The sequence below is a fragment of the Megachile rotundata genome, chromosome 6 (genome assembly GCF_050947335.1).
Source record: "Megachile rotundata isolate GNS110a chromosome 6, iyMegRotu1, whole genome shotgun sequence".
Lineage (NCBI taxonomy): Eukaryota > Metazoa > Arthropoda > Insecta > Hymenoptera > Megachilidae > Megachile > Megachile rotundata.
Genome location: NC_134988.1, coordinates 14,940,666 through 14,967,079, shown reverse-complemented (window position 1 = coordinate 14,967,079; position 26,414 = coordinate 14,940,666). Strand labels below are relative to the sequence as shown.

The 26,414-nt window shown below is 40.5% G+C and overlaps 6 protein-coding genes and 1 non-coding gene across 9 annotated transcripts; 4 read left to right on the top strand and 3 right to left on the bottom strand.

Annotated features, from left to right (window-relative positions):
• Positions 1-381: 381 nt before the first annotated feature.
• LOC100878261 (uncharacterized) lies at positions 382-6,613 on the top strand. Its single transcript, XM_003704211.3, has 9 exons — positions 382-3,940; positions 4,264-4,505; positions 4,609-4,786; positions 4,881-5,029; positions 5,100-5,278; positions 5,512-5,623; positions 5,684-5,866; positions 5,934-6,176; positions 6,247-6,613. The coding sequence occupies exons 1-9, from the start codon at positions 922-924 to the stop codon at positions 6,325-6,327; spliced, it is 4,386 nt and encodes a 1,461-aa protein (XP_003704259.1). The 5' UTR covers positions 382-921; the 3' UTR covers positions 6,328-6,613.
• A 64-nt stretch (positions 6,614-6,677) lies between these two features.
• LOC100874937 (mitochondrial ribosomal protein L10) lies at positions 6,678-12,185 on the bottom strand. Of its 2 annotated transcripts, none has more exons than XM_012287631.2 (3): positions 12,025-12,185; positions 7,257-7,763; positions 6,678-6,977 (listed from the first exon to the last, which is right to left on the bottom strand). In XM_012287631.2, exons 1-3 carry the CDS (start codon positions 12,044-12,046, stop codon positions 6,748-6,750), a joined length of 759 nt encoding a protein of 252 aa, XP_012143021.1. In that variant the 5' UTR covers positions 12,047-12,185; the 3' UTR covers positions 6,678-6,747. The 2 variants fall into 2 exon arrangements, with proteins under 2 accessions (XP_012143021.1, XP_012143020.1); XM_012287630.2 differs by lacking the exon at positions 12,025-12,185 and adding an exon at positions 7,836-8,038.
• Positions 8,015-11,976, bottom strand: LOC105662739 (partitioning defective 3 homolog). Of its 2 annotated transcripts, XM_012287629.2 has the most exons (2): positions 9,272-11,976; positions 8,015-9,181 (listed from the first exon to the last, which is right to left on the bottom strand). In XM_012287629.2, exons 1-2 carry the CDS (start codon positions 11,448-11,450, stop codon positions 8,577-8,579), a joined length of 2,784 nt encoding a protein of 927 aa, XP_012143019.1. In that variant the 5' UTR covers positions 11,451-11,976; the 3' UTR covers positions 8,015-8,576. The 2 variants fall into 2 exon arrangements, with proteins under 2 accessions (XP_012143019.1, XP_012143018.1); XM_012287628.2 differs by having other exon boundaries at positions 8,015-11,974.
• A 248-nt stretch (positions 12,186-12,433) lies between the features above and the next one.
• Positions 12,434-14,989, top strand: LOC100878375 (UBX domain-containing protein 4). Its single transcript, XM_003704212.3, has 7 exons — positions 12,434-12,670; positions 12,848-12,982; positions 13,058-13,458; positions 13,530-13,751; positions 13,821-14,126; positions 14,204-14,427; positions 14,515-14,989. Exons 1-7 carry the CDS (start codon positions 12,589-12,591, stop codon positions 14,648-14,650), a joined length of 1,506 nt encoding a protein of 501 aa, XP_003704260.1. The 5' UTR covers positions 12,434-12,588; the 3' UTR covers positions 14,651-14,989.
• A 95-nt stretch (positions 14,990-15,084) lies between these two features.
• Positions 15,085-24,165, top strand: LOC100875048 (lateral muscles scarcer). Its single transcript, XM_012287633.2, has 5 exons — positions 15,085-17,041; positions 17,111-17,233; positions 21,382-21,608; positions 23,547-23,683; positions 23,767-24,165. The coding sequence occupies exons 1-5, from the start codon at positions 16,873-16,875 to the stop codon at positions 23,978-23,980; spliced, it is 870 nt and encodes a 289-aa protein (XP_012143023.1). The 5' UTR covers positions 15,085-16,872; the 3' UTR covers positions 23,981-24,165.
• TRNAM-CAU (transfer RNA methionine (anticodon CAU)) lies at positions 23,342-23,414 on the top strand. The gene has a single exon. It is a non-coding gene; the product is annotated as a tRNA-Met (tRNA).
• Positions 24,166-24,309: 144 nt separating the features above from the next.
• Positions 24,310-26,083, bottom strand: CycH (cyclin H). Its single transcript, XM_003704213.3, has 6 exons — positions 25,942-26,083; positions 25,409-25,633; positions 25,166-25,339; positions 24,871-25,096; positions 24,679-24,790; positions 24,310-24,570 (listed from the first exon to the last, which is right to left on the bottom strand). The coding sequence occupies exons 1-6, from the start codon at positions 26,056-26,058 to the stop codon at positions 24,429-24,431; spliced, it is 996 nt and encodes a 331-aa protein (XP_003704261.1). The 5' UTR covers positions 26,059-26,083; the 3' UTR covers positions 24,310-24,428.
• Between the last annotated feature and the right edge of the window lie 331 nt (positions 26,084-26,414).

Sequence of the window (26,414 nt, the reverse complement as noted above, 5' to 3'; positions counted from 1 at the left end):
AGTAAGAAATACTCTTCCATCGCCATAAACAATGTTAGAACCAAGCAACCACAAGTGAGTTTGGACAACAGGAATCTGAGACTTAACCCTCTCCGAATGAGCATACGGCGGTGATTATAACAGTAGTCACGATACGGAATATTCGATTCAGTAATCACCTAAGCAAACTAGTTGCAGCGAATAGTGGATAGGAATATTCATCAACGCGACGCGGATGTTCGCGGTTGAAAAGGCGCGCGCGTACGTAGGTACCTCCACGCCGGCCGTATTTCTCTGTTTTGATTTCGGACAGCGCGGCGCAGACAGCAAGAGTAGACGTGAAAATAACCCACGGCAGGAGGAAGGCAGGTCTATTAATAGCGAACCGAAGAGTATCTTTGTCGTGTGTTAGGCAGCGTCCCCGTCGGGTTTCGCAGCGAAATTCGTCAGTCGATTTACCGTTCCGCGATACATTCTTCGCACGTACACGCCGGGGAAACGCGTAACTCGATCGGAACACGATGTTCCGCAGAAGTTTGCGCCCGTACCCGGCAGCCGTTCTCGTTGTCTGTTGAATTTCCTGCCTCGGTGCTGGAACCGCCTAAACATCGGGAAACTAAAGGAGAGTGCCCTGTGTACGGTAGAGTGGCACGGTTAGACAGGTGAATAGAGGAGAAGGAAAGGCGAGTAACGCGTCGAAGAAACGGGCGAAAACTGAGGAAGCCGAGTAGCTGAGAGCGTGGCGGTCGGATGGTCGAGCGCGTGTGAATACCGCAAGATTCTTCGAAGGTTTCACGAGTTTGCCTTTACCTATAGACGAACTGGAAGGAAGTTAAAACCACATTCGAGTGAATCTAAATAAAGAACTATGCGGACCAGTGGATGAGGAACGGGGAGAGGGAGGCCGTAGCTGGCTGCGAGAGGGATATGCGGTGAGTAAGAATGGTACAGCGAGCCGCATGCAGCATCGAGGCGAACACATTCCCCAATGGCGTACGGATCAGCGACCGGGAAGGAAGAACGTCGGATGTCGTCGCGACGGAAGCGTCCGTAGAGCAAGAAGCGCCCACGGTTCACGAGGGACGCGGAACACCCAGATTCTCCTTGTTCAAGTGGTTCAAACGGTCCGGTAATCGCGAGTCCAGCGTGGACAAACGACGGAAGACGATCGACAAGTTGAACGGCGATGACAACGGGAGACAGCAAAGCATCTCGTCGAGCGTGGAGAGCGTAGACACGTTCTACAGCACTACCACCGTGCGTAGTTTCGCCTTCCGCACCGGAACCCTTGGCAGATGCGACCGACTGTCGTTGGATATTCTGGAACAAGCAGCGGAGGTAGGCCCGTTCGCTGCTGGAGCATCGAAAGTTACGGTTGGCAACAAAGAGAACGAGCTCTCGGACGTGGCGTGCACGTTGCCCACCAACAGAAGGGACATCACCGCCAGATATTCCCTGCAGCCGTCGACCACGTTCAATTCTTGCGGAAATCTATCGTTCCCGGATCGTCGACTGGTCGAGTCGTTGAAGAGGTTGGACGACCGGAGAGCCAGCTGCAACGCGGGCTCGGTTCGCAGGAGGGTGCACGTGAAGGGAAAGCGACGAGCGCCTAATCCTCCGGTAATCTCGGCCAAGGTAACGGAGGTAGATGCACGGGAAACACCGAGGAACAGCAGCAGGCGGAAACGACGCGCGCCCAAACCGCCCGAGAAGCTGGTCGACGGTAATTCGCCTGCGGAGAAGCGCGAAACCGATCTCACCGATGGCGGAATGGACGTAGAAACGCGAGCGGACAGCGAGGACGTGCAGACTCTCAGCAACGACACGCTGGTACTTCAGGGTGGAGTTCTGCTGCCGAAGAAAGAGATTAAACGGAGCGCGAAAGAGAAGAACACGAAAGACACGAGCTCGAACTCGTTAGACACTGCCATTCCTCGGGACAGCCCGTCGACGACCCATACCGTTGGAACTCTGAGCACAGCCATGCCACGACCTTGGTACAAACGAAGCGTCTTCGAACATTCTCGGGATTCCGGACCGTCCAGAAGGGGCGATGTTCTCCGAGGGCCTACAACCTCGACGGTCGAAATAAAAGAAGAATGCGCTGCCTCGAACACGACTGCTTCCACGAGCTACTCGGTGGACGCCTCCCTGTCGAGATTGAACTTCTTCCATCGAGGCGGACAAGCGGACGAGCGGAAGAGGGAGGCGAAGAGGAAGTCGGGCCTGTCGATTTTGACGAATATCAGCGAGCTCGACAAGGAAGCTGCTGCCATTGTTCAGGAAGAACAAGCTCGCGCGAGAGCCTCGATGCTGTTGAAGTCCTCGAGGTTAGTCGACGCGTTCGAGAAGAGGAACGAGATGAACGAGGAGCTGGTCCAAGACATCGTCGCGTCCGCCATGGAAACCTCGTCGCCTAGGCGAGGCACCCGGGCCTTGATCTCCAAATTCAACGCCATTAGCAACATCACCAAGGTCACGGTCAACGCGAACTTCTTCGCCAAGAGCAACAGAGATCAACCGCCGCCGAAGTTCGAGCGGGACGTGGTCAGAAATACGAGGTCGTTCGATCAGCCTATCGATTGGAAGGAACATTCGAGGTTCTCCGCTCAACCATTGACTACTGGCCAAGGTACTCGTGTCGAAAAAGACATCTCGAGATACTTCCCCCCGCAACAAAAATCAGGGAGAAACAAAACAGAGGCTGCTGGCGGTAAAGTCGCTTTGGACAAGGAACAAAACGATCGACTGGCCAACGAGACTTTCAATAGAATATCGTTCCTGCAGAGCCAACTCGCCGCGAATCGGTTGAATGACCCCGCAATTGTTCAAAAGGATAACGCGGCGGCTTTAATAGAAGAAAAAATTAGATCCAGGCAACTGATCAATGAGAAGAAAGAAAAGGAAGCTAAAACGAGCAACGCGGATCCGAGGAGGTACCTGTTGTCCCGTGGTTCTGTGGAAAACAAGGAGCCTTTGAACATCGCCGAGGAACCCAGGAAACCTGACAAACAACGATTGGACGGTGTGCAGAAAGAGTTCTCGGATATTTTCGAGGAAATCGATAAGCAGTTACGTATGAAAGAGTTGAAATTCATCGATCGTCGTTTGGACCAGACGAACACGACATCCACTAATCAACGGGGCAAAGTTCACGAGGAGGAAGCCGGAATATCAAGTAAGGTAACTAAAGTGCTCGATATCCTGGTGGAGGCGGAAAAGGACGCCAAGACAAAGACGTCCGTGCAGCAGGAAAAGTCGATACTCGTGGAGGACGCTCGTTCGACTACGAACGTGAAATCGAAATCGGACAAGATGAGATCGCCGATTCTGAACACCGTCGAGGATCCAATTACAACGGATTTAAAGGAGATGTTGAAAGAAATGAAACACTCGTTACCGAAGCGTTCGAAGCCCGGTAAAATCGCGATGCGTAATACCAACGAGAAGAAAGAAATAGGTAGCCAGGATAAACCCACCTATTTCGTTTCAGCAGTAACGAAAGTCGAAAACATCGCGCTGCAAAACGATTACGAGCTGGAAAAGCAAAAGGTGTCGTGTTCCGTGCAAACCAGTGGAAATCTGCGAAGATTGAATCAACCATCCGCAGAACAACCGTCCACCTCTGGATGGAAACAGGAGAATGTCGTCTACAAAACGTCAGGGAAGAACATGGGTGGTTCGGGACTGGTGAAAAATACGTTTCAACTGATACGGCCACGGGACTTCGCCGAAATCGAGGCTACGAAAACAACGAGAACCGCTTGCAGCAACGAGAACACTTACGCGAACGTGATGGAGCAATCGCTTTATGCCAATGCTCATGTTCCGCTTTTACCCAAGCAACGTTCGACGAGGGTTACGAAACCCGATGATACCAATGAAACGATCGTTGCACCTGTGGTGGTTGCCGAACAAAAATCGAAGGAAAAGGAAGAAACTGTTGAAAGTGGTGAGGAAGGTAATGGAGATTCATCTAGTCTTTCAAATAAATTGATAATCTTCCTTGTCATATTTGGAAACGGAAAATATTGTGAACGCATGTGGTTATTACTGAAAACAGCAGTGAGATAAGAAAATGAGGGTGGTAGCGAAATGTAACTCGTATGTCATCGTTTGGTTATACCCAGTACAGAATATCGATCTGAGGACGTAACTTAGCCAATTAGCTAATTGTCTGCTTAACAATTAATGTTTCAACGTATTATATCTATCTACAACAGTCTGAGCCACTTCTAATTTTATTGTTTCCGCTGTTGAATCAACGTCCTGATTTTGTTACAGACGGCAATTCAGCGGAGAAAAACATGAATACGCTGGCCATAAACCGATTACTCAGAAAGTTAGAAGCTGCAATCGCGTCTGGCCATCATCAACAAGCTGCCGGGTTGGCGAAGGAGCTGGCACGACTCAAGATCCATTGTTCCGTGATTCGACAACGATCGGCTCGTCTCAAAGATCAGTTGATTAAAGTCAATATGTACATTGAGGACAAGCTTGCTCACCAGGGACCTATACCTCTTCAGGTAAATACCATCTAGCTACTCAAATCAACGTGCTCGTGTATACTAGTTTGCTATCGGTACTATAGGATATTAGATGCCTTACTAAGCTAAAATATAATAACAGTTGCCGAGCAGGATGACGGTGGCCGAGTTGAAGACGAAGATACACACCGAATTCGAGATACCGACTAATGTGCAACGATGGATCGTCGGTAAAAATCTGGCTGACCGCGATGAGGCCACTTTGAAAGAATTACAGGCGGTGGATGGATCACCGATATTTTTATATCTTGTTGCGCCAGGTAAACTATATTGAATTAGTTTCTAAATGTTCAACCTTTAAACAATGTTCATTTAAAAATTTGAGTGATAATTTGAACTTGAATTTATTTGCAGAACTAAGATCGACAAATGTGATACAGATAGAGGAGCCCACCGACAGCGGTACAAAGGAGGCAGAAAATGTGATAAACGACGATGCGAGTACATTCACGGAAGTATTGCAAACTGTGGAAGAGGATCACGAAGTAGTCGAAGAACCCGAGGTATTAATTTGAATGTATAATTCAAACAAATACGAACATTTTGTTTAATTCATGAAACAATTGCGAATAGGAGACGGGGGAGAGGAATACACCGGAGGAAGTGAGAATGGAACGATACGAGGAATTGATCTCTTTGGAAAACTGTGACGTAATACCGAATTCAGAACCAATCGAATGTCCCGTATGCTTCGTTACATACGGTCCACGCGAAGGTGTAATATTGAGAGATTGCTTACATATGTTTTGCAGGTACAACTACGAATTTAATTCAGATAAATAAGATTCATATAGTTCTAAATAATAAAAGTTCATATAAATTTAACTCGATTAGCGTAACTGAACTCCAAAATAAAATCATTAATAATTACAGTCTTACGATGAATTAATACTAGATAGAACTGTTTCAAGTGTCACAGTAAATGTTAATGAAGATTTAAAATTAGAACCAGCTTGATTGATCACAATTCATTAATATTTTCTAGGTCATGTATTGCTAATACTATTAGATACTGCGAAGAAGCCGAGGTGAAATGTCCTTACAGAGACTCAGAGTACACCTGTGAGTCGACTCTCCAAGAGCGTGAGATCAAAGCAGTAAGTTGATCATATTAAAAAAATTTACAACAATTCGTGACAAATCAAATCCATATTCAGCTCGTCGAACCAGAAGTTTACCAGCAACATCTCGCAAAATCCATTGCTCAAGCGGAAAACAACGCTGGAAACAATGCGTTCCATTGTAAAACGCCAGATTGTCCTGGTTGGTGCATCTACGACGATGACGTGAACAACTTTCTTTGTCCAGTGTGTGGTGCAAACAATTGTCTCACTTGCCAGGTCAGAATAATTGCACTTCATGATTACAATTATATTAAATTAAGTTCTAAGTCAATGTTTGTTGTAGGCCATACACGCTGGTAAAAATTGCAAACAATATCAGCAGGAGTTGAGGTTGTCGAAGGAAACGGATCAAGAATCACGAAGAACGGCTGAAATGCTCGAAGAAATGGTGGACAGAGGCGAAGCACTCGCATGTCCCACGTGTGCTGTTGTGTTGATGAAAAAGTGGGGCTGCGATTGGTTACGTTGCTCCATGTGCAAAACCGAAATATGTTGGGTAACGAGAGGTCCACGTTGGGGTCCTGGAGTGAGTAATCGATACTCGATTATTTCGGGCACCACGTTTACAGCGATCTTACATATTATTTTTCTTGCAGGGGAAAGGAGACACCTCTGGAGGCTGCAGATGCGGAGAAAATGGAGTCAAGTGCCATCCTCGTTGCAACTATTGTCATTGAGTCACCGTCGATAAACAGAATTACCGTGGCACACAATAAAATCGACAAGATATTTATGAACTGTTATCAATTGTCTCACGACATCGAGATAAATTGCTAGTGAAAAATGTCAACGGCTTAATATGTAATAACGAAGTTTAATAACCGATAAAGCTGATATTGATAAGTAACACGTATACGTTACACAGGCTGCTTGCTCAACGATTAACCTTATCGCGGAACCGTCCTTCGTGGAATTGGATGTAATAAAAGCAATAAAAGAGGCGGACACCTCGATTTCTTACTATTCTTCTTATTTTCTAACGCGACGAAAGGATTTCGGGACAATGAACTGTACTTTACATAAAGAATCGTGTGCATTATGAACGTATAATAAATTATAGATACAAGTGTTTTTCTGCTAATCATACAGGCACCGATTTACTCGCTCTTGTCAGAGGTTGTATCGTTCGCAGAAGTTGTTTCGTTTGTACCGATCTGTTTTAGCCGAGTCACTAATGTCGACTGATGATGTGTAAGTTGACGATTCAAATTAGCGCCACCAGCGTTTTGTAACAATTGAACAAGACCCAATTGTACCGACGTCATGTTCATTTCTCCGTACTTCAGGAAATCATCGTGCGATAAAACATGCCCCTCCAGTATTCCACCTGCAACAAAAACAGCACCGATCGATTACCTTCTGACCTGAGTACACATTATAGACTCCTATACAAACGTAAACTGATACAATTGACGTGCTAGTGTTATCATCACATAGAAATAGGTACTCGGTTATTAAGGTCGCTGTTAACATGCCAAACATCGACAATGCGTCCCGATAAATGCCATCGTTGTCTAATTAAAGAGTGAAATGTGGCACACGATTTTCAGATAACAACGAAACTTAATCCACGAGTTCACGAACTTATCTCCGCCATTTTACTTACCCAACGTAAACATCTTCTTGCATTTATTTATAATCTTCTGCAAGGCACGCACATTTATATCAGGACTGAATACGAACGCCGTGCACTTGCTGACTAACGGGGCTATACCTCCGTATGGTGAATCTTTTATCGCTTCAAAGACAATATGTGGTCCATACTGTTTGTAGTACATATTTGCCCTGTACAGTGGTACCTTAACTTCGAATTTTTCTCTCTCGGGTAAACTATTTACGTGTAAACAAGCGATCATTTTCGACTGATCGAACCAATTCCGAACTTCCCTTGCCAAGATCTTGTCATAGGGACCAAGTTCCTTAATCTTTTCTTTTTCAATCCTGTTCCAGCATAATTCTTCCAGACTCTTACCCGCACTGGGATTAATGAAAAATGGTTCTACAAGTTTGTTCACTACCGCTTTCTTGAAAAATATTTTTGGCTTCTTTAAATTGATTTTCCCTCTGAAACGCTTCTGCTGGTACAACAATTGATTTGGTGTTAATTGAAGCGCTGAAACAGAAAAGAATGTACTATGTTTCCTGGAAGAAATAAACCAGTTCGTCGCCCCCTTAATCGACTTACCTACCGTAATACTCTTTGGGCTTCGTTGCACACTGTTCGTATCGAATACCATTTCCTTTGTCTGAACGCGTGTCAACGACAAGTTTAGCAACGATTCAACGAGACGGAATTCTGAGTTCTATTGGTAACGACGGAATAATTGACGTATCGGTCATTCAACTTACACACATTACTCGTAATTAAGTGCATGATTGTTTTATTTTAAAAAATAGATATACATGATCGGTACGAATTGAGGACGAATACAAAAAATTATATAATATATATATACAGAATTAATTACTTTCTTTTGCAACGATATAAGGCACTTTGGAACAAATGATACATGTAAATATATACCTAATATGTACAGTAGTGAGCATGGTAGGCTTCCCTAGGGAATACGACGATGTAGAGGAAAATGGCCTTACCTCGCTTTTTTTTAGAATATTTGCAAATTCAGAAACATTAAAGTTGAACTTTAAAATTAAAAAATTTGAAAAAACTGAAAACTTAGAGAACTTGGAAATTTGATCATTAAAGAAATAAGGAAATTTCAAATTATATGAACTAAAATCGAAACCCTACACCAACCCTTATCCGAAGAAAGCCTACATTGCACCCGAGTGTACGTGTACGCGTGGTCGTGCTATGAGTGTTAAAAAAAAACGTGTATCCTCTCGTGTAAATATGTGTGTTTCTAGATGTTATGCACAAGTACGTTTTATGTATTTCGTATCTAAGTTAAATTCCCCTCGAATATTATGCAATATAATTGATCGTTCCGCTGCAATAATTGCTAGTCTCGTGGCGAGCTTCTATGCTATCACCGAAATTGAGCGATTTTCTATTCTTCCCTAATCGTAGCATCGAACGGATACCTCCTTTTTTTCTCGAGCGTTTGTATCGATCGTCCAAAGCAGAATTCAACGACGCCTGCTTCACATCGCCCCGACTGTTCGGAAAACCCTCGCGATCGTCCTTAAAGTTATTGCTATTAGCTATATCCCCGTGTACGTCGTCCACGAGCCAGTGTTTCCTCGGTGAGGTGAACTTATTATTACAGCCAGGTATAGTGTACATATATTCTGATTGAGCAGGATCTACGGATTTCTCGTATCGTTTCATGTTATTCTCGCTGGCGGTGCTGCCTTCGGTGTTTTTGTTTTTGCTCTTTTCGAAACTCTCCGCCTTGCATCCTCGTCTCGTCTGATCCTCTGAATCCGTCGATTGATTGGACGACTTCTGATTGGCCTGTTCTTGGTTTTTATTCTCGCGGCCCTCTCGTAGTTTCTTGTTTCTCTTGTAGGTATCGGTGTTCTTCGCGTCCAGAGCCGCGTGTCGCTTCTCCGACATGCTCTGCCTACCTAAAGCGTCACGGGAAAACTTATTGGAAGAAGAGTTAAATTCCTCTAACGACAACTGACTGTCGTAAGTCGGATCTCCGGAATACTGACTATCTTTGTCGTCCGTGTTTCGTTTAGCTTCATTGCACTGCGGATCGTTGGAGTCCTCTAACAATATTGGCTCCGCGCGATCCTCCCTTGGTCCTATAGTGATCTTCTTCACGTTACTCACGGGTTCTATCCACGTTTTGTTGGTGGCGATGCAGTAACTCTCGTTTCTCAAGCTATTTTTGTTGTATTGTTCCGTTAATCGATCGATGACTGGATTCCATGGAGATGCTGTCACGCAAGATAAGAGGCCTCCGTTGTCCAGAATGTCCGACTGGGAGTTCAGGCTGTTCTTTTCCTTTATCCTGCCCTCGTTGCTTTTCGTGGAGTCGGATATGTATATGCTGTTGGCAGACTCTAATTTACAGTGAGAAGACAGATTTTCCGGAAGATTCTTTTCGTTCGCGTCGTACGAGGATATCCTCCTGGCTATGGTCAGGGTGATCACTCCTGTTACCGAACTGTTCGTGTTGAGCATCGCTCTTCTGAGTGTTTCCATTGCGTCTGAATTTGACAGTCCTAACAAAGATACCCCGTTTACGTTGAGCAATTGATCATTGGTCCTTAATCTCCCGTCCCTGGACGCTGCTCCTCCGTGAAGGACGCTCTTTATGAAAATTCCTAAATCCATGTTCGTGTTTTCGTCGGTGTTGGTCGTCTTTCCTTTGACGCTGACACCTAATCCTGCTTTCTCCGAATCGTGCACCGGTATATCTAAGGTTAATATCATCCGATTTTTACGAGGCGATAGAACAATGTCTTCTGATGTAGATTTCACTGGTTTGAACGAGCACTTTTCGTAACTATGAGTACTAATTTTATCTTGAATTTCGATGTTCTTTTTTACTGGCGAAGTTGACGTGTTCCAATACTTTGAATTGTCTGTGGTTTCTGAAGCTTGACTTGTGGGAGAAACATGGGAATGAGAGTCAGGAATACTGGATGAGATTTCTTCTTGGCGGGAGACCACCATTCTCACCTTCCCACCAGGTGGAATACTTCTAAGAAGGGAAACTACTTCTGCTTGACTTTTACCTGTCATTTCTTTATTGTTCACTTCCAGCAGTCTGTCACCAGGCCTTAATCTACCATCTTCAACAGCAGCACCTTTTGGTAATATATTCTTAATGTATATTGGGCAATGACCTCCTGCAGGATTGTCACGCGTTGTGACACTGAATCCTAGGCCATTGCTACCTTTAGTTAATTCTATTTCTATCATGCGCCCAATCTTACGTGTGTTAGCAGTCTGTAACAAGTTATAGTTGCTACACTGAAGTCTTTTAACATTATCATCAGTTTCTGACTTCTCTCCACTGGTATTCCCATGACTTTTATGCAATGATTTCTCACGCAATTTTTTATGCTTTACAACAGAAATCTGCAAACACGGTTCAGTCATACAGGTACGAAAAATGTCTTGCACTTTGGAAAATGGTATATGTAACAGATTATGACCATTTATTTTTATAATCTTATCGTGCAGATCAATTTGACCGTCTCTAGCAATTCTGCCATTGGGCTCAATGCCTTCAACCCTGAGCCCTTGATCGTTTCCCAATAAATCATAACATGGCACCACATGAAGCCCCAGTGGTCCTGCTTCATTCTTTATTACAATTTCTTTGATCTCTCCCTGATTCCCAGTTTCAATATTGGCATTTGCATAATCAAATGATACTTTGGCATCTTGTCCCAGTGGTTCTCTGCGACGAGACTCTCTGGGAAGGGACTGAGCAGAATATGTGGCTAGACAAGGTTCTCTAGTCGACAATGCATGCATCGACAATCTTTTAGTACTTTCTCTTTTTATACTGGGAGGTATGGAGGAATGTGTATCAATTGCATAGGATGGTTCTTTGCTATCCGAGTGGAAAAAGTCAGGACTGTTTGTTCCAACTGAACTTGCTCCATCACCACCAACATGCACAACATCGGTATTCACAAAATGAGCAACAATCTGTTCTCTGTCATCGGCTACATCACATAACCTATCATCTGGATCCAATAGGCCACCTCCAGTCAGAGAAGACAAACTATTTATGGCCAATGCACTATCATTTTTTCCAGTTGCTTTTTTATACCTTAGAATAGCCTCATGCATTAAATCTTTAACCAGTAGGGTTCCATCCCCGCATGGAACCACCACTCTAACGTTATCGAAACACACAGTCACCTTCATGCTCGCTCCGATTTCATATTATCTTGTTATACGTGTACGGGCGCGTATCGATTATTCGTAATGCTATAACACGTTCAAAAACTATTTCTTGTATATTAACAATCAGGTATGGTGAAACAGATGCACGTATCGTGAAATATACAAAGTTGTAAATTCTCTTCGTATAATAGAATTATCATGTACTATCTGTCGTGTACTTCCATATTCTGATAATGAATCACCGACATAGTACACCAATCACTTTTTTCTTTTTGTTGTTGATTAACTTTGTATAAAAACTAAGCGTAAGTACCAAAATTAAGTGAACATACTCGGAATGAAAAACTTTGTCACGACTGATAAGGTGGACGCGTACGCCCAACTTTATCACAACATCAAATATACGGAACAGACGCACTCGCCATTACCACATTTTATTCCGCTATTCCTTGTACCGATCTAACGGAAAGCAGAGAAATATGGCGATCCAAACAGTGTGGCCAACAAAACAACCCAATGACCGCTCTCACGTTTCAGTATTCGAGGGAATACGTTTCCAGCGTAATAAACGAGAAACAACATAAATTATATTTACCTTTTTTCATAAACTGAGCCATTATTCAGCTGTATTAGTTCCAAAGGCAAGGCAACAAATGGTTCATACACAAATTTTATGCACTGTCCCTCGTTTGGACCACCATTCTTATTTACACGCCACCATTATTAAAATGGTTCAGTTCCACTGATTCTTGTTTAACCTTGAAATTTAAAGGCTGACTTTCAACCAACCGAATTTGTCCGTTTTCCGAAAGAACTTATATTTTAATTGGTTAAGACCAAATACATGACACGAACATTTAATGGCAATTAACGTGACTCAGGAATCATATCAACAAATTTATGCAATATTATAATCGATAACGGTTTCGTTACTTAAATTATCATACGTATTGCGCACTTAAAATAAATATAAACCCACTTCCTCGATGTACAGAGCTGGTTCTGATACAGTTTCATAGTCACCTACCCAAACCTTACTCAGATTTTGAAACGTCAACTTCTATAGAAAATTTCTAGTGATTAAACTACTTTTTCATTACGTCATTATCAACCGATAGTGCAATAGAACAAGGATATTTCCAATTACACAGAAACAAAAATGAAGTGGTTTGAGGGTAGCATCAATGAAGCAGTTGCAACATCAAAATCTAGAAGAGCAATTTTTGTCGTTTTTGTTGAAGGTGTATATTTAGAATCTTAGGTTAAGCAGTCATTATTCCAACTGTTATTATTTATTTTTCAATAAGATGAATCATATTGTTAATTAGAAACCTGTTTATGTAACCTGCACCTTTGTCTATGACCTTAAATGTTGCCTCTATATTATAAATCAGGTATATTTTGCAATTTATTTACAGGGAAAGATGACACATCTACCCAAGTTGCTGAAGCAATCAATGCCACAGAAGTATCGCACCGGTTGGAACAAGAAGATTTTGTAGCAATTAGATTGGAAAGTGGATCTGAATCTTATGTGTTTTTTGTTCAAATTTGTATCCTTTTATATAACTTTTAACAGCTATGGTTATTCATAGATATTTTATATGTTTCTGAATATGCTTGATTAGATCAAATGGTACCTGTTCCATCTTTATTCTTTATCGGTGAGAATGGTATGCCACTGGAAATTGTTGCTGGCAATACAACATCGGCTGACCTATTGGCTAAGATTGATTTAGTATTATCCAAAGCAGGGAAGAATAAAAATACTTCCACTAATTTGATAAATGCTGAACAAAAAGCAGCTGCTACCAGTAATGCCACTAACAGTGGAAGCGTTAATATAGAAGGAGCTAAGACAACAAAATCAAACACAGAAACATCTGTACCACAGACAAAATCAGAAAATGTCAGTAATGTAATTCCAAATGATACTAAAGAACAGCCCTCCACAAGTTTGAAAGCCACAGAAACCCCAAAAACAGTGAACGATAAAAAGGAAGAGCAAGCCAAAGAATTATCAACAGAAGTATGTTCTCAACGTGGTCCCTTGAAATCACTTATATTAATGCAATAGGTATTAAAATGTTGAGTTTTTAGGACAAATTAGAAAGAGCAAGAAAAATGATAGAATTGCAACAAAGGCAACGCATAGAAGAGGAAGAAAGAAAAGAGAAGGAGAGAGAACTAGAGCGTCGGAAGATGAGACGCGACATGCAAGGAATTAAACAGAAACAACAGGAGTTAACAGACCGAGAAAAGATCCGACAACAGATAGCTCAGGATAAATTAGAAAGGAAGCAAAAGGAGCTAGCTTTACAGGTTAGTATATATTTTTTATTTACGAAGTTTTACAAGCCTTAACGTACATAAACGAATTGAATATTGCAGCAAATGCAGCCACAACCTTCACAGGAACTACCTAAATCATACATACCCACGGCACACGATGCAACTGTAACCAGAATACAATTTCGATTACCATCTGGCAATCCTCACATGGGACAGTTCGATCCAACGTGTACTTTACGTAATTTGCGTACATACGTTGTTGAGAACATCTCGTTACCTTTTCGTCAATTTGCAATGTCTACCTCTTTCCCTAGAAGAGAGTTAACTAGCGAAGACGACGACAAAACTCTCTTAGATTTGGAACTGGTTCCAACAGCCGTTATTTTAATTCTGCCTTTGAAAAACGTAATGTTGAATCAACAATATGTTTACTGCTTCGTCTGTTGGCAACATTATTAATTTTATTAATTTATTGTTTGTAGTCGAATACCACGACAACCGTAACCTCGACACAAGATGTTAGCCTTATGCCACGATTCGTGTGGTCCATTTTCGCAGTTGTTACGCACATGTACTCTTATTTGGTGAGTTATTTCACAGGTAGAAATTCACAGGAACAACAGAGTAGCTCTACCGACAACAAGGATTCAAGTAACGCAAGTGGAACGGTCTCATCGAATGTTCAAAATGTTGCTACTTCATCAGGGTAGGTTTCATGACCTTAGTAGGTTTCAAGCCATTTCATGGCTTTCAGGTTACAAGTATTTACTAAAGAATTATTTATGGTGTTTAGTTTGGTCCGGAGATATACGAGTAACCGAGAAGGTACCACCATCAAAACCGAAGGGAATATACACAGATTACATTCAGGTGGGGACGATAACGATGAGAACAATACATGGAACGGTAATTCAACGCAACAAATGTGAATTATCATTAGATCGATAAAACTTCAACTGGCTCTGCTGTTTCATTGATCAAACTTATGAATATATGCGATATATTTTGTTAAACTTTTATACCTTTCCGTTCTATTGCACTGCAATTGGATATCGCGTGTTCCCTGCTACGAACACGACGATCTGTTACTCTAATCGAAGTTATTGTATATTTTTGAGTGGTAATAAGGATTGTCTTAAGAATAATACAACCACATTGTATCTTAATTTTATAGTCGAAGACAAAATATTGTATTAAGCAGATGGCCTTTTATTCTGTTAATATATACATATATATATAAAAATAAACATATAGAAAATTGACAAGAATCTTATTTACACTGCACCCGTCTCTCGAAGAGCGATGGTTTCCGTTCCGCGAGTTAATGGCGCCGGCGGACCGAGTAAAATGATACACGATGGTTTATTACAACGGTGAGAACATGGAACGATGACGCGAGATTTTTCGCTTGACGAAATCTGACTCCAAAAATATGTTCAAGGCGAGGAAAACAAATGCCAGGAAACTGTCTGCATCGTCTTGTTTTGCGGTTGACGCGTTTAGAAGAACCAATAATTTACGCACTTGCTACGTTGGTGTCGATTGCGGCACCAATTAAGCGTTAAATTGACAAACATTTTGGCTGACTCGTTCCTCCAAAGGTTTCAGCTTTCTGGCAATATAACATATTCGGAAACCTGCGGGAGGAGTGTCGTCTGGGTAACATGATCTTGCGGGCACTCCTACTGGTCCTTCCAACGCTTCTGCACCTCGCTGCTGCATTGTCTTTAAATTCACATTTATTATGTAGCTTAACTAAACAGTACGAGAGGTCTCGTGAATCGAATGCAACTTGTATAAATAGATTTTGTTCAAAATGTAGCTCGCTCCGATGTTTTCATCCGCAATTTACACAGAAGAATCTCGTCTTGGCTACTGGAAGTTCGAGACAAATTTCTGCAATGTACTTTGCTGGTTCTCATAATCGCAGCCAAGTTTCATGTCTGTCAACAGTTCTTGTATCACTCTATCATCCCCATCATCGTTGCATTAATACATGCAATTGTGTGTCTAATAATCTCATTAAACTTACGACCGGATTGTCAGCTATATAAACGACAAGCCTGTCACATCGTAAAGTTTTATGTGAATTTATTGGAATCCAAACGATGCAGAGTGGGTTAGTCTAATAATACACTCAGTCATTTACTTTTTCATACTATTCTATTTGCGATTTTCTAGCAATATTTATAAGTACGTAACATGATACACGACGCATGTGTTCTGAGATGTACAAAGTATCTTCTGGCCATCGGCTAAATTTGAAAATTTAGGATTTTGAAAATTAGAAAATTGGAAAGTTCAAAAATTTATCACTTCGAAAGTCCAAATTACTAATTCAAGATATTAGGTATTCTACGTCTTATATTTTTTATTTTATACAGAGAGGGTAAGTTCATAATTTCGGATGTTCACCTTGGACTTTATTTAAATATGAGAATGATTACAATACAATTAATTCATTGATAAGAGTGAAAAAGTTCCCGCTATTTGAACTCGAACATCGCGACACATTCGAAAATTGATTTCGAATCACGGCTGACTTCTGTCAAAACGATTATTAAATAGCGTTTCACGAGGTTGACAGAAATTTATGGATACCTCATTACCACCGTTTAGTGACTGCTACCGTCTTGCTGGTACGAGATCATTAGGGGGACTCCTTCCAGAACGCACGTGCTTGCCAAGAACCGCCCAAGCTTATTTCAGATTGGTCGAGCAGAGAATGACGTCGTGAGCACGTGGCTTTTCGACACCGCCTTAAAGAACGAAGAATTTGAGTTGGTTGCCAAAATAAAATATTGTTGGACATCGTGAGCAACTCCGACAAACAGTCGCTGGTTTCGACTCTAATCCCGCGAACGGATCGTAGGGGGTCTATCTGCGATCGATTTGCAATTTGCGAAGAAAGTCGTAAACCACAGAATGTTTCGCTAATTTCAATTTTTGATAACTTTGAACAGGTAGTCACCGTGACTAGTGATATGTGACGGAAGCCATGTGCAGTGAACTTTAAAAGAACTTAACTAGAACTTAATAGACACATATCTCTTGAAGTATCTTACAAGATAACTAATTGTTCTAATCATCGCACGATTAGAGCACCGAATAGTGATAAGATCTAGATGGTAGTGTCAGGCATTTGAAAAGGATGGAGGAACGCGCGAAAACATCTGAATGCACCAAAGAGACCGAAGTAATCGAAAGCCCCAAAGTATGTTCGTTCAGCATCGAAAGTCTTCTTGCACCCAGCAAGAAGATCATCGAAAACGAAGCTCGGGTACCCAATCACACGGAGGTTTATTTGCATGGGCAGGAATGTGAGTACACAAAAAATACCGTTTTACGGGGTATAAATTGAAACGTAATGCAGCGATTAATTTAAATAGCAAATGATTCGGAGGGACGGAAACTGGTAGCACCAGATTCCTCGATGTCGATGGCGGAAGAAGTCGAATTCGATGACTCCGACATGGTTTGTTCCACATCTCCTGAACCGGAAATGTGTTATGGTAAGTTGAGTTTTTATTTGTCGCATGGAAAGTTAAGTATGTTCCTAAATTTTTTTATATGGACCCCTTTTACGGCTTGATCTCCATATTGCCAGAACCCTATATCTCTAAATACCTATATCTCTAGATTTCTACATTCTCATATATGTCCTCACATCCCTAAATCTCCAGACTAATATATCTTCGGGCCCCTATGTCTTTATATTCAATCCACCTTCAACATCTGGTCCTAAGTTTCCATCAAAGAGATTAAGTATTTTGTAAAATTACCAATTGAAAAGAAATGTTTCGGTAAAGATCGGTATTGTATACTAAAATAGGAATAACAAGGAAGAGACATTGAATTCCTGCATAGATTGCATTCTGTAAAAGTACACGGCGTAACTGAACGAATGATACAGGTGCCACACACTTGTGTTTGCTTTGGCAAATTAGTTGGTTAATAAAGATGTTCCGAGCGAAAATTTAGAAGTAAAGGCTCGTAAGATGTTTTTTATTCGTTATCGATCAACAATAAAGTTATTTCAGTTGAACGACCGCTATTTAAGACATTTTGCAGCATTGTTGGCCATATATTTGCATTTCCTTAAAACACACAATCAACGAAGATATCTCAATTGAACAGCAAAACTAATATTATGGAATACGATACCGGAATGGTGTTGCGTAAACTTTTTGCACATGAATTAATTTCGCTCGTTTTTCAGTAAGGCGACAATTATTACAAATTTAATGACTCGTCATACGTGGCATATGTCATAATTCTGCGGAACATGATTTCTTATCTAACAGATCGACTTTTGTATCCGGCGCTTTATTTTAATGTAATGGCAATACTAATTTTTTAATCATCTTGCAATTTTAATTAATTACGAACGAAACACTGAAAAGAAGGGAAATCTCTAGTTTTGCGAAGTTAATCACTTATGCTCATGGACGGTTTACATAATGGAACCTTGTCAATATTTAAATATTATAAAAAATCTTGGAATATTAATAATTATATATTCATTGTTCGAAGTCTTCGCCAGATGTTTCACCAGCAATCTATAATTGAAGAATACTGCTTTGTTGTACCTTTCAACCCCACAATTCGTATATTGTTACCAAAACAAGTGATTGTTACAAAATCATCGCGTCCCTTTCGCATGGTAAATTCGTAAATTTGCGCAGAGGACCGTTACCCGTGAGTTTGATCCATTACTTCCTGCAAGGTCCACGCCCACTCAATGTTCCTGCTCCTCGTCCACTATTTATCTGTCTCCTGCTAATTCTGCCATGGAAACGCAGCAAAATGTGCTCCCGTGCTGTACCTAGTCCGGGACGAAAAAAAAGAACACTCGAACTGTGACCATTCGGTCTTATTGGTTCATCCATTCGATTTCTCCCTTAAATGCCGCACAAGATACCACACAATATTTCACTTTTACACGACTTACAATTTATCGTAAAAGTATTCACAATTGCTACGATTAAAATTAATTATTCAGAGGGTGAATCAGACACTCTAGTTTCCACGTTGTTACGTCAATGAGCGTCATTTGGATAATCGATAGCCTACAACGTTTATTAAGGTCGGGTTTCAATTTAAATGAAAATATAATACTTATAAAGTAGGAAGGAAACGAAAGCAATTTTCATTGTCACAATTCATTCATATTCTTTGGGAGGAGCCAATAGCTAATTTTCGTAAAGGACTTTCATTTATAGTGAATTATACAGTACAATAAATACAGCAATAAATTCGATATTCACAGAGGGTTCTGAAGTTGAAGTCCGGTAGTCAACTCGTCCGAAAATTGATCTTTCATACAAGTCTATTTTTCTTATTTCTAATACACTATTTATTTCATGCATGATGTTAATCATTTCCTATGTAACATACTCATACTCATGCAGTTGGATCTATAAGTGTTCAGAATATCAAAAAAGACATCATTTCATAAAGTCTTTGTATCCGTATGAACCTCATTTATACCATAAAATTTATTTGTTAATTTTCTGAATAAAGTTATAAATTGCGTTGATCATCAATTTCACGAAACAGCAGATAATTAAAAAGGTAAGTAATCTGTCCATGGTGAAGCGTTCGACCAATCGTCAAGCGGCGCTCGTACGGATTAATTATCCCACTAGTTGGCCGGAGAGTGTGAAATCGTGCAACGACGAACGAATGAAAATTAGCCACAGTTTATCGCGCATTTCTACTTGTCTTTTCGCCATTCATCACCGAATAATTAGGAGACAAGTTCACCGTGGCTCGCGGCAATTAGGTAAACTAGAGGGCGTGGTGTTCTATTTCGGCGACAGTCCGCGGTGCTCCTCGGCTTCCATCGCACGCTCCTCCGAGTCTTTTCACTTCCTTTTTGCACCGTTTCCACTCTAACCCTTTCTTCCCTTTTCACAGAGCTCGTTCGTCAATGCAACCGAGTCAGAAAGTCGACGACAAATGAGCCGCGCGAGAGAAACGGGCACCCTCCGAAAATATTTTCCTCTTCCGTTCATTTACTCGCTTCCTGTCACAGCGACGATCCTGAAGATACAATCTCGGGGGTAATTTATCTATCGAAATTCCACGGGAATATAGGAGAAACCTACATTTTCTTTGATTCGGCCGTTTTGTTGCAACGATGCTAATGCATCGGGCGCAACAGCTCAACTCTAGAATGTAAACAAGCTGAGCTTGTACAATTTGATATTATTATCCTAAATGCAAACTGTTCTTCAGCATTCGAGTTGGAATCCTTCCTGAACTTACACGTGCACAAGCGTGCACGTCTCGCGACGGGATTCACGTCGAGTGAATTAGAGGCGGTACGGTTTTAGCCGACGGCTCTGTACCACGGGCCTGAGAAGTCTCGAAAAACGCGCGAGAAACGCGACAATTACGTCGCCATCTGACAATTAGTAGCCGGTAAACGACACTCTGCGCTCCCAGTAATCACGCACCGAACACTTTTTTCTTTTACGAGATATTTATTGCCCGTCCAACCGAAACTGCTCCACCGAACTGATCCATTCTTCTCGCGAACAAGGAAGCTTTAGTCATCGATTTATCGACGCCAAAATAGTTGATGTCCCCAGTGTTTGATTATGCCGTAGATGGATAACTCTTGTCGCTTCGACATGCTTGACCTAACTGTTTGGTGGAGCCGAGTCTCTAGTACATAGCAAGTAACTTGTAACTAGACTTGAACTTAATCTCGAGATAGATTCAGATTTTCCATGTCTTGCAAATTATTTAAAAATATTTTTGGATGTTTCTTAATCTGTGTAGGCATTCAAGGTTCGATTTATTATACTTTTTTTCGTATTTATCGTGTTAGTATTAATACTGAACACATTAATTGTCGATGACATCAAAGAGAAGAGGTAACAATAAACGTTGAAGCGAAAGAAGAGGTGATAAAGTGAGACACCGAATGTGTGTTTCACGAGGCTCTTATGGTATCACCGTGTATCTTTTTTTTGACTTTTTTCTTTGAAGTAGCAGTCATATATTCCTGCTGCCACGGTTTTTCGTCGGATGACGAATGGGCAGATAATTAGAAGATGATCCCCGCTGCTTAGAGCGCGGTCCTGTTACCAGTCGACTAAAAGAGACCCCGAGGACATTCCTCATGGGCGAGGCGCGACGTCTTGTACGAGCAGCTTGTAACCCGGGGATAAATATAAATATAAACAACTTCGACGGGCAAAAAGCTGCCGAGATTGATGAGAAAAGAAATCTTGCACGGGTAATTGGGTTTGCTAGAGTCTTGAACACTCATTGTTCGCATCGTTTTCATGGTTCTATGAAAAACGCGTGCATAAATGGCGGATGTTCATGGTAAAAATTTAAGAACTTGATGTGTCCATTAAAGATCTAACATTTTCCTCATCCGCTGTCCAAGGATTAAATCTAACGTCTCTCACTCTGCACGTGATATTGAATACAAAGTTGCACGGTATAATTTGCCGTGGCTACTGTTTAATCTCACACGGTACACGTGTTATTAGAGCGCATATAATTATAATGCGTTTTCATTCCATATAATCGCGTCGCAGTAACGCAACCACATCGAGCAATTACTAGATAATTACGCGATAAGGAAACGTTGTTTAATTATCATTATTCATTTGAGCTTTATCTTTTCCATGGTGTCCAGAGGCGTGTACCAGCAGTAGCAGTGCCAACTCCACGACAGGTGTTGATAGGGATGTCCAAGAAAAAAATGATAGCGCCACTAGCGACGATGAAAGGAAAAAGAGGCCGCGCACAGCGTTCACCGCTGCACAAATTAAGTCATTGGAAGCGGAATTCGAGAGGAACAAATACCTGAGCGTTGCGAAGAGATTGCAGCTCAGTAAAAGTCTAAAATTGACCGAAACTCAGGTACTTTAAATTTCAAATTGTTAAATTTCCAAACCACTAAATTACATGGTCACATAAGGTATGAGTCACTATTAGGAGCTGCAGACCAGTTCACCCCCCAGACAAAAATTACAGTTACATCAGTACATTACATAATAGAACCTTTTATTATTCGTTCTAAATATGGATATGACGGTAAATGATGCAACTAAAAGCACCGTTATAACGGTGAAAAACTACCATCATTATATCTCGTAATAACGAGATCCTTCTGCTACGATTAAAAGGAAACACGTTTCGCGGAAGTCGCCTCGAACAAGATGCACTACACACAATAAATTGCGATAATGTCGACGACTTCCGTAGGTCCCGACCACCTGAAATAGTTTAACTTCGTTGTAGAGTTCCTCAAAATCAACCGAGCTTTGAATTATGGCTCAGAACGACACCATATGTGTAGGCGCCACATCGTGGCGCCATAAGGGGAGATCGCCCTTTAGGACCAATTAGCACTTATACGCCTTTTCGTCTAGCAGGGAAAAAGAACAAGTCCTTTCTTCCTTTCGTAGAAATGTTTAATTGATCATCGAGTACACGCGAATAAAGTCTTACTTAGATAGTAGTAGTAGAGATACTAGAGATAGTAGAGATACAGTCTCTACTACATGTAATGCATTGTTTATGCAATTCCTGTTCGTACATTTATCGCATAATGGTTTCATTGCTTTCTAATATTATCCTCCCACACGAGGAGCGAGCTTTTAGCGGAGATTTAGGTAATCTTCGCCTTAACCACAGTTGTAAAATAAATCGCGACAATTGCGTAATTCTATGAGTTACTTTGTAGCGTGGTTCTGGGCTAGCTTTAAATTAATTAATTTACGATTACGCCCGAGATATTTCTTGTTCCGTTGAGTCGCGATAGCCGGGATCGCGAATGTTACTAACCGTAGTAATTGCCAGAACGGTAGAAATATCACGCGACACCGCGAACGAGGCAGATAATTATCTTTGCGATCATGGCAAAAGGGAGGACGATCAGACACGACGGATCAGAGGGAAGAAGGAGACGTGTCGTGGCGCAGACATAACTGTCACAATATTTCTCGCAGTTAACGAGCCAGCTCGGGGAGTCCCTTCTTCTTGGTCCGCCGTTTTCTCTGATTCGTGCATACGTTCCAACATGCCACAAGAACGAAGCATCCCGGACGACGGATGCTGCGAGGCGACGGACCGAAGAGGCGTCGATTTTTTAATTAGGATATATTACTGCTCGAATGCTCCGAATCCGGCTTACCCTCCAACAAAATTTCCGTGGAAATCAGGTCCAACATGCTGACATCACTTTTCTCCCGCGTTATGCTTCACTCGTTTCACTTTTTTATAAAACCCGAAAGTTCCAAAATTGCACTTGTGAAAATGGACCGATTCCATTTATGAAGTTTTTCTCATCCACTTATTCACAACACACATTTTAAAAAAAGTAGGAGTTGTTAAATGAACAATATTACATTAAGTACTTTTAAATTTGTTGTATTTCAATATTTAATACAATGCACCCAAAATCAGGTCATGGTCAAATAATGTACAATATGTCAGGGTCTACATTTTGAGAATTCTAGTTATAAACAAAGTGGAAATATGATTAAAGATATGAAAATAAAAGTATACAAAGTGCAATATGATCGATTTTATGGGAATATTGAGTGACAAAATTTACTATTTCTAGCATATTAGCATATTGCATTTCAACCGCCTCGGTAGCGCAGTAGGCAGCGCGTAAGTCTCATAATCTTAAGGTCGTGAGTTCGATCCTCACCCGGGGCAAATATTTTTTGCTCATATAATCTAAACTATTACGAAACAAATTTATTTACGTTCTATAGGATCACAGTTCATTTTACTGAATTTCTATTGATTATTTCTCGAGTCTTAAATATTCTACATAATCTTTTGCAGATTAAAATTTGGTTTCAAAACAGACGTACTAAATGGAAAAGAAAGTATACAAATGATGTGGAACTATTGGCGCAACAATATTACTCCAGTTTAGGAATTCCAGCGCCTCGACCAATTTTTGTAGGGGATCGTTTATGGTAAAGAATTGTTTTCATTATTATACGCTACATTAAAATGTAACAGAATCAAAATTCTGTTTAACAGAAAATATCTTTCGCAGGTTTTTTAATTATCCAGGACAACCACAGCCGGGAACACCGATCTTTCCTCAGCATTTAGCGACTGTACCTTTACCACCTGCCTTGCCTATCGTGCAACCATTACCGAGTAATTTGACGATGGGTCAACAGACTTCGATTTTTCAAAATATCCCTACCAACAACCCAGCATACCATTTGAATCAAAGGTTGGATTTCAGGCATCAGGACTCTTAAACGTTTGAAGTCATTGGAATTATAGTCACATGTGATACGTATTTTTGTCAACCACAAAAAAAGGTCCAATTTAGTAGTCAGATTTTACACGAATAGAAACGAAAACATATCACGATCGAAAGTTTTAATTGAGAGACCAAATATCTATAAGCGAAACTAAATGTATAAAAGATGTTTAAACAATAGTAAGCGTTAGTTGCATTTATTATAAGGGAATATACAACACATAACTGTTGTAATAACAAACTCCTTTTTTTAATGGGAAAACTAACAAATATATTTTTATTTCTAAATGATACAGGTTGATATGATTATTTATTAAATAATAGTGAAATCCTTTCTTGTATGCTATTATAAAAAAATAGAAATAAATAAATTATTTATTATCTGTACAATAGATAAAGGTATAAAAAAGTGATATTGATAGTATCTGAAAAACAAGGATTTATTAAAGAGCAGAAGGAGACAGAACTTTGCTGACACCCAAAATCTTCTCATCGTGTGCAGCCTGATCTTGCATAATTTTAGCATACTTTTCGTTGTCTTGCAAGTCTTCTTCATCCAGCATTTCTTGCATTCTCTGTTTATATCTGCAATTGTATAATAGGTAAAAGGTCTATACCTAATTGTACACACACAGACCAAGCCAAACACACACAGTTATCCACTTAAATAGATCACCTTAAAACTACACTTACATTTCACTGTCAGGATTATTTTCCTGGTTCCTACATTTCTCTAGTTTTTTTTCCAAAGACCTTACCACTTCCCTAGAGGGAGGTTCTACACATTTAGCCATTGATCTAATTTCTATAATGCACATTTTACATGCTCAGTATACATTACATAAAATATATATAAGCAATATAGGAGAGACAAGATATATTTACTTCTTACTGCTTCAATTATGCACCCTAAATGTTCCTTAGAAAATAGGATATCAGTGACATAATTGTCCAAGTTAGCAGAGGCTCTTGATGCAGCATGCAGTGTTGCAGCTAAAGCAACCTGACTTGGAGTATAAAGCAACACACTATCGGTCAAGAATACTCTTTCCAGAAATTCATCTATGTATGGCCTCAGCCTTTCTGGATTTTCCAGAGAAGTATACCTTGTCTAAAAGTATATAAATTGAACTGACACGATCAACCAATACTTATTGCCATAAAGGCTTTGATGATATACCTTGATATCTATCATGAGTCCCTCCACGGGTCTAAATGGATTATGTACAGTTAAATTGTAATTCAATTGCTGCATAAGAAGCAGTTCATTGTTCAATATAATATCGGATGCCTTTTCTCTATCCCCCTTAATGTTAGCAACAAACTGATATATGGAAACATTGAATTCTTCTACCTGAAAGAAACTCCCGTGACATTCTGCAGAAGTTTACAGGCAAATAAACGAATACAATGCGATAATTACTTTGCAAGCCAAGTAGACGCATGTGACTAGAATCTCTTTTGGATGATAATCCATAACACTGTTTCTCAGATAAAATCTTTTAAAGTAATGTAAGGCAGTTGCTATAGTAGCTCTTGGCATTGGAGGGCTGAAGCGCCGACAGAAATCTCTCAATTGCAATTCATAGAAACGTAACAAAGTACGTTCCTCAGTATGCGATAAGAAATACTCTTCCCTTTCTTCAGGCTTTATATGTTGTATACAAAAAAAATTAGATAAAAATAAACACAGCTGCATCAATTATAAAATAGGTACATAATATTGAACAAAATGAAACATCCTTGAAAAGAATAATGTAAAACAGTGTACATATGTATCGACACGTTACAGATATTTCGCTTTATCGGTAGTGGTAAAGATGTCAGTATAACCTCCAAAACGATTACACGAAAATCATAAATCAATTCATTGAACATCAAGTCTTATAAAAGTTATTAAAAAATGAACACATCAAACAAAAACAACAATTCGATCATAAAAACAAATCCTCTTACCGTCATATTCGCCCCATGCCTTTCAATAAACTCTGCATTGGTCTTTTCTCTCAGAGCTGTCAGATCATTTTCATCGCTAAACATCCAATACTTTCTTTGCGAGCTTTGTGGAAACATCGTCTTCTAGACGAGAAATATATAAAGATTCAAAACGAAGTAGAACAAAATTCGAAATAGACGTTTACACTGTAACAACGCGGTAAAAACAAACACTGCATGTTCACGGTGGTACCAAGTGTAACGTTTTACTGAACTCCCTGAAGAGGGTAGCACTGGTTGCTATTCGGATGCAACTTTAAGTCGATACGATCGAGAACTGTACGAATGTCGTCGCAGGAAAAGTTTTGTTCGTGTTGAAAGAAAAGGAATATTCAGGTAAAATTATTATTTATTTTTAAGGGTTATATGTACGATGTATGTAACGATGTGTATAACCTTATTTAGATTATGTAATAGAATTTTGCGAGATAAAC

Excerpts from the sequence above, each read along its gene's own strand:
- LOC100878261 (XM_003704211.3), top strand. The coding sequence starts at position 922 with ATGGTACAGCGAGCCGCATGCAGCATCGAGGCGAACACATTCCCCAAT. Across the intron at positions 5,624-5,683 it reads AAGAGCGTGAGATCAAAGCA|CTCGTCGAACCAGAAGTTTA; the intron begins GTAAGTTGATCA and ends ATCCATATTCAG. Across the intron at positions 5,867-5,933 it reads ACAATTGTCTCACTTGCCAG|GCCATACACGCTGGTAAAAA; the intron begins GTCAGAATAATT and ends TGTTTGTTGTAG.
- LOC100874937 (XM_012287630.2), bottom strand. The coding sequence starts at position 7,887 with ATGGTATTCGATACGAACAGTGTGCAACGAAGCCCAAAGAGTATTACG. Across the intron at positions 7,764-7,835 it reads CCCAAAGAGTATTACGGTAG|CGCTTCAATTAACACCAAAT; the intron begins GTAAGTCGATTA and ends TTTCTGTTTCAG. Across the intron at positions 6,978-7,256 it reads CAAGAAGATGTTTACGTTGG|GTGGAATACTGGAGGGGCAT; the intron begins GTAAGTAAAATG and ends TTTTTGTTGCAG.
- LOC105662739 (XM_012287628.2), bottom strand. The coding sequence starts at position 11,450 with ATGAAGGTGACTGTGTGTTTCGATAACGTTAGAGTGGTGGTTCCATGC.
- LOC100878375 (XM_003704212.3), top strand. The coding sequence starts at position 12,589 with ATGAAGTGGTTTGAGGGTAGCATCAATGAAGCAGTTGCAACATCAAAA. Across the intron at positions 12,671-12,847 it reads TTTTGTCGTTTTTGTTGAAG|GGAAAGATGACACATCTACC; the intron begins GTGTATATTTAG and ends ATTTATTTACAG. Across the intron at positions 13,459-13,529 it reads CCAAAGAATTATCAACAGAA|GACAAATTAGAAAGAGCAAG; the intron begins GTATGTTCTCAA and ends TTGAGTTTTTAG.
- LOC100875048 (XM_012287633.2), top strand. The coding sequence starts at position 16,873 with ATGGAGGAACGCGCGAAAACATCTGAATGCACCAAAGAGACCGAAGTA. Across the intron at positions 17,234-21,381 it reads TGAACCGGAAATGTGTTATG|AGGCGTGTACCAGCAGTAGC; the intron begins GTAAGTTGAGTT and ends CATGGTGTCCAG. Across the intron at positions 21,609-23,546 it reads TAAAATTGACCGAAACTCAG|ATTAAAATTTGGTTTCAAAA; the intron begins GTACTTTAAATT and ends AATCTTTTGCAG.
- CycH (XM_003704213.3), bottom strand. The coding sequence starts at position 26,058 with ATGTTTCCACAAAGCTCGCAAAGAAAGTATTGGATGTTTAGCGATGAA. Across the intron at positions 24,791-24,870 it reads CATAATTGAAGCAGTAAGAA|AAATTAGATCAATGGCTAAA; the intron begins GTAAATATATCT and ends TGTGCATTATAG. Across the intron at positions 24,571-24,678 it reads AATAATCCTGACAGTGAAAT|ATATAAACAGAGAATGCAAG; the intron begins GTAAGTGTAGTT and ends ATACAATTGCAG.